This window comes from Suricata suricatta, chromosome 10 (assembly GCF_006229205.1).
Source record: "Suricata suricatta isolate VVHF042 chromosome 10, meerkat_22Aug2017_6uvM2_HiC, whole genome shotgun sequence".
NCBI classification, from domain to species: Eukaryota; Metazoa; Chordata; class Mammalia; order Carnivora; family Herpestidae; genus Suricata; species Suricata suricatta.
In genome coordinates, this window is record NC_043709.1 from 48,499,246 (window position 1) to 48,505,442 (window position 6,197).

The 6,197-nt window shown below is 43.9% G+C and overlaps 1 protein-coding gene across 1 annotated transcript in view; it reads left to right on the forward strand.

Moving 5' to 3' along the window:
* Window positions 1-6,197, forward strand: part of GRIP1 (glutamate receptor interacting protein 1) — a 228,996-nt gene that overhangs the window by 188,223 nt on the left and 34,576 nt on the right. Inside the window, exons 18-20 of the mRNA XM_029954085.1 lie at window positions 592-736; window positions 2,827-2,966; window positions 3,112-3,306. Of these exons, the coding sequence (XP_029809945.1) occupies window positions 592-736; window positions 2,827-2,966; window positions 3,112-3,306 (480 nt within the window). The remainder of the gene's footprint in view (window positions 1-591; window positions 737-2,826; window positions 2,967-3,111; window positions 3,307-6,197) is intronic.

Below are 6,197 nucleotides of genomic sequence, written 5' to 3' on the forward strand. Positions count from 1 at the left end.
ATCTCTAGGGCAAGGAGAGAGAACCATTCAAACCACTTGTTTAATATCTGTGAATTTATCAATAGGATTGATGTTTTAAGATAACAATCAGTGGGATGATGTGTAGGGGATTCTAGATCACTAAGATCTCGATGCCCCACTTAACCATGTATATGTCCAGGTGTGCTCCAACTCTGAGTAAAACCTTCTCTATATTGAAAGTGAGTTGCTTGTAAAGGCCTGGAAGTAGGAATGGCCTGGCCGGGTCTCTCTGTCACTGTGTGACTCCCTCCTCCCTCATTGCCTCCTCAGCCCTGTGCTCAGGCCACAGGTATTTGTCCCACACAAGTGCTGGGCAAGCACTGTGCTAGGTATGCACACAGTCCAAAGGGCCTGCAGTGCCAGGTAGGTGGGTCACTCACTGATTTAAAACAGAGGTCATTAAGCAGTGCACCCCTTCCCTGACATTAAGGAGAGTCTATGTTCCCAAATCTTTCCTGAGACATAATGCTTTAATGATGATGTTTTGAGTTTCTTATGTATGAATACATGTGTCTTCTTACTTTGCTTTTTCCAAAGAAACCAATTATGACTCCTTGGCATTTATTGCAGATGAGCAAGAAAGTTCCGGAGCAATTATTTACACTGTGGAGCTTAAGCGCTATGGGGGGCCCCTTGGCATCACAATTTCAGGAACTGAAGAGCCGTTTGATCCTATAATCATTTCAAGCCTCACTAAAGGGGGATTAGCTGAAAGGTAAAATTTCAAGAAAATGCTACAATTACCTGTGTCTGAGATGGGTTTCTGTCCTCACAGCCGCACAGAAATATGCTCCCCTCTCCTGCGTGGTTATCTGCTGACTTTTTCAGATCTGCACAAAGAATTGATTTTAGAGTTCGAGAACTCTCAGGCCAAGCTCTGACATGACTTTGAGGGGCATCTTACAGGCAGTAACAGGTATCATGGGCTTAGCATTGATATTACTCTCTGGAAATGTATACTCTTGACCACAGTCGACTGGAGGTGGATTTATATTGTGTCCATTTTGAGAGGAGACTGAAGTTCACAAGGTTAAAAGGCTTGTCCAGTTCAATTCCGCAAACATTTACGGAACCTGTTACCTGACAGGTACTGGGTTTGGCTGCTGTGTTTTGCAAAGACGATGACACAGGCTTTGTCTTCAAAGATTTGGGGAAACAAAGTGTAGCGACCCATCTTCCTAACGTCTTGTAATTTAGAATGCCCATTTGCTGTTTTGGCAATGATGCGCACCCCCCCCCAACCCGTGTTAAACAGCTTCCCTTTCTGAGAGAGGATTTGGTGCCTATTCCAAACCCCATAACCAGATCTTTCCTGCGGTAATCGTGCTCAGGGATGCACACACATCATTCATGCTGACACAGATAATGGTTTGCAAAATAGAGATGTAGGCGCTGCAGAATTTTGGACCTGCCAGGCACCGTGGAAATCAGCCTCCCGACATCTTTGTCTGGCAGGTGAGGGCACTGAGGCAACTCGGAAAGGTTTACCTTGCAGGAATGTCATGGTCTGACATTGGCAGAGATGCCTACGAGGTGGTATTCTTCAGATCTTGCCTTTTCCTAGCTTCCCCTGCTAGAGAGACAGTCCCACGTATCTGTTGGGGAGACCATGAAAAAAGATTAATATCGATCTGATTCAGCAACCTATTGGTCAAGTGTTCTATGGTTTACAACACAGATCTTTCATTAAACTGGAGATCCTTTATGGCAGAGTTAAGTGATTTTTTTTTCAAAGAAAAAATCTCCTTGAGAGTAGATGCGTTGGTAGACTCATTAAACAGGCTCTCATAACCTGTGTGACCCCATGTCACCTCTGTCACCCCAGTTGTTGCTGCCCAGAGCCCCAGAAACAGGCTGTGGTCAGAGCACTCAGCATGCTTAAACTGAGCTTAAACAGTGTGCTTAAACTGAGTACATTAAGAGACCAGAGCTGGGAGAGATCTGAGTGTTTATACCGACCCTGAGCTTGAATGCTCATGAACCTACTACTTCCCCACCTGGTGCTTCCAAAGATGGATATGGTGAACATCAGAATTATAAATTCCAACCTGCCCGTTCAGCATTGGGTGAGGACGAAAGGAGAAGAGAAAAGGCCAAAGGTTTATTAGTTCATCGTTCAAGACATGTTCTGTTTCCGCCTTTCAAGCAGCAGGCTGAGCGAGTTACATATGTTTCCCAATTTAATCCTCAGGGCTCCCCTGAGAGATGATTATGCCCATTGTAGTGACGAGGAAACTGACACCCACAGAGCTTCCAAGAACGTTAAGGGGGCCACACAGCTGGGAAGTTGGATTAAAATGTAACATGAGTTGATTCCTGAATGTGTCCTTTTCTACCCTTGGAATTATCAACAGACGGACCGTCACACCAGGGTCTGGTGTAGGTCCCCACCTCCCTGAGCCTCACTTCCGGTGAGCTGCGGTAATGATTGTGTTCAGCCTTTTAAATCTGTAATAAGAAGGAGTGCCCCATACTAAACATCACTGCGTTTATTGTCCAACGTTGTTTATTTCCTCGGGATTTTTAAGAGGTTACCAAATGACTCAGCTTTTTTAGAATTTAAAAAGCACACAAGTCCATTTGAAATACTAATTAAACCAATTATTCTAATTATATTTGAAACTAAAAAGTTATTCACAGCAGATGCAGTTATCTGTACCATTGCCCAGGAGGAAGTGAGAAGTGGCTTCTAGAGACCCTTGCCAAGTCTTTATTATTGTGAATATATAAAGTATGGTGGGGAATTGATACTCAGGAGCACACAGGGATTATTTCTACCTTTCCTATTACTCTTTGGTGTTTCAGAACTGGTGCAATCCACATAGGAGACCGAATCCTGGCCATCAACAGCAGCAGCTTGAAAGGAAAGCCTCTGAGTGAGGCCATCCATTTGTTACAGATGGCAGGAGAGACTGTCACCTTGAAAATTAAGAAACAGACAGATGGTGAGTGGGTCGAGAGCCACAGTTAAGGATTTTCAGTGCAGTTCTTTCCCTGTGTGTGTGTTTCTAGGGAAATGACTCTTGTGAGGGAGTATTTCTTTTTATTTAAATTTGCTCTCAGACTTAAACTCCTTTCCTGTCTTTAAAGCCCAGTCAGCTTCAAGTCCCAAGAAATTCCCCATCTCTAGCCACCTGAGTGACCTGGGAGATGTGGAGGAGGACCCCTCTCCGGCACAGAAGCCAGGCAAGCTGACCGACACGTACCCCTCCACTGTGCCCAGTGTGGACAGCGCGGTGGACTCGTGGGACGGCTCTGGAATAGAGAGCAGCTATGGGAATCAAGGTACGTCCGAGCCTGGGGGACAGAGGGCTTCCTGTCAATGCCTGTGTTCCTCAAAGATCCGCCCTCTGCTCTCTGAAAAGAAACACCTTTATTTATTTCACTTGTGTCTACTTCAGCATAACCAGATTGACCACACTGAATATGGCGGCCTTGCATTTTCTCCTTAATCCCCATAAGTCATGAGCATTTATCAAACACTAGCAAGGCCCGCATTAGGTCTACTGATGTCTGTGTGTTCAATCCAGACCTTGTCCTTCACGCTTAGACTGCTATGAAGCAAACCACATAATAAAGCGGGTCACTGAAGACAGGCCCCATTCTTTCTTTTTTAGGCAGGCTTTCCGCAAAGATGGATTGAGAGCACTGAAGGGGTGCTTCAAGAGATGTGCCAATGATTTGTGACCCCATTTATTCCTGCCTCCTCCTGACTTTTAATAGAAACTTACCCAGGTTTCCCGAGCGCTCACCACTAGAGTTGTAACCACAATATATAAAACTATAGAGTAGACTTTTCTCCACAGGCGTCATCCTCATGTGAAGAAGGTTAACCTCTGATAAAAGTTAAACCTCACGAACAGTGTAAACACACAAAAAGTGTTAGGCTGAATGCGGACTATAAAGGCTTCTTTTAAGAGTCTGTTTCCTTCCAGTGGTACATAGCATCAAAAGAGACGTGTGTCAAAAATTCTTTGTATTTCTCCCATATGGGATTGAGACGTGACTGTCCCCCATCTGGATCTCTGACAAAAATACACCTCAAGGAAAGGATATTCCAGATTGCCCCCATGGTGCCAAGAGAATATTTGAATTCCGGGTTAAGCCACAGCTGCTCAGCTACCAAAAGGTGGACAGACTGGGCATGAATGGTGACTGGCGTGTCCTGGTCATCTTCACATGTGCTGACATCTATAGGTGGGACACTAGCTACACTGAGGAGTTGGTTTGGAAGCAAGATACAACAGATACACTGTATAGACGGAGGCAGAAGGCCCCATGAATGCTCCTGAACTCTTACACCATGCAATTTCATCTCTAGGACTCTATCCTAAGGAAATGATGATACGAGACACAAGAGATACAAAGACATTGTTTTAGGCACTGTTTACAGTGTCTAAATATTAGTGAAACAAAAATGTCCAGTGACAGGGAATTAAATAATTTTGGTCTATCTAGATCAAACAGAAACTAAAACTAAAACTGCATCTTCTCTTTTTTGCCTTGTATAAATTTCAGCCTTCAAATCCCTTTTCTGCTTGGATTTAAGTCCATCAGAGAATAACATACATAAACCAAGAGTTTGGAGCCCACACATGTTTGGGTGTGGGAGTTGCTTTGTAACTTAGTTAACTGCTTTTTAGCAGGCTGTATCCAGTTTTCTGTCTTTCTGGTTCTGAATTTTCTCCTCACAAGTCCTATGAAGAGTGGAGGACAAGGACAAGGAATGATGTTTCAAAGTTCCCAAGTCGTTACTTGTCAGAAAGGATATTGGAGTTTGGTGGAGAAAATATTCTGAAGACCCAAAATAGAATTGGAGCTTTTATTTATCTGGCAATTAACTTTTCCAAGTCATAATTCCTTGTGATAGGTTAGCTCTCCCACCAAATAATTGCTCTTCTCATTGCCTGCGGGTTGATGAGTCACCAGAGGTCTCTGATAAAAGACAGACATCAAATTCTATCAGAGTAGACTCTGGGGTTTATTTATTTATGTGCTTGCTTATTTATTATTTATTAATGTGGAGACTCTCATGTCACACAGACTGTTTGTAAGGATGTTCTTGATATTAATGAGTTCCGCCCATAGGGTAATGTGTAAGAACTTAGCTACAACCAGGGTCCCCTGGCTGGGTCAGTCAGTGGAGCGAGTGACTCTTGATCTTGGAGTCATGAGTTCAAGCCCCACATTGGGTGTAGAGATTCTTAAAATGAATACATAAAACTTAAACTTTAAAAACTTAAAAAATTTTTAAAATAACTTAGGTACTCTGTCCCTTTATACCTTAGGATGAGCATGGTAATCAGCACTCTAAATATAGGGCCTTTCCCACAGTAATAAAAAATGAAGAACCATTTATTATTCATGAAGCTTTTGGAAATTTGAATTCCTAGACAGAGAACAGTGATCATAATAATATTAAATTTGACATTAATAAGTTAGAAATCTTTATGAGGTTAGAGAGATGATAAAAGCATAGGAACAATAACTTATATTTGTAAAACACTTAGCGTTCCCGACACTAATCTCAGTCCTCGTAACGAACATGAAGTTGAAAGGCTGGTTGATCACAGAATCTCAGTGTGAGGAGAGAATTTAGAATTCAGCTCTTCTGACGCCCAGTGCAGCCTTGAGGCTGCAGGCCGCCCCTCTGCATGTGTCAGGCTGGGTGGGCGGCCATGACAGGTTCTTCCTTACTGCTAAGGCAGCTCCCCCACTTCCTCGCCAGGAGCCCTGATGCCCGAAGTTCTCACGGGTACTGGGCTGCAGTGTGCCTGCTGGCAGCTCCTGCCTGTTAGTCTCAGTTGTGCCCTGGAGGTCATTCAGAACGAGACTGAAGTGTCTTCCGCTCTACAGCCCTTCAGACACTCAAAGATGGCTATCATGCCTCTTTGGAGCCTTCTTCCTGCTCCAAGCAAAATCGCCCCAGGGCCTTAACTATTCCTCACATAAAACTTACTTTCTTTTTTTTTTTAATTTTTTTAAATGTTTTATTTATTTTTAATACAGAGAGAGACAGAGCATGAGAGGGGGAGGGGCAGAGAGAGAAGGAGACACAGAACTGGAAGCAGGCTCCAGGCTCTGAGCTAGCTGTCAGCACAGAGCCTGACGCGGGGCTCGAACCCACGAACGTGAGATCTGACCTGAGCCGAAGCCGGAGGCTTAACCGACTGAGC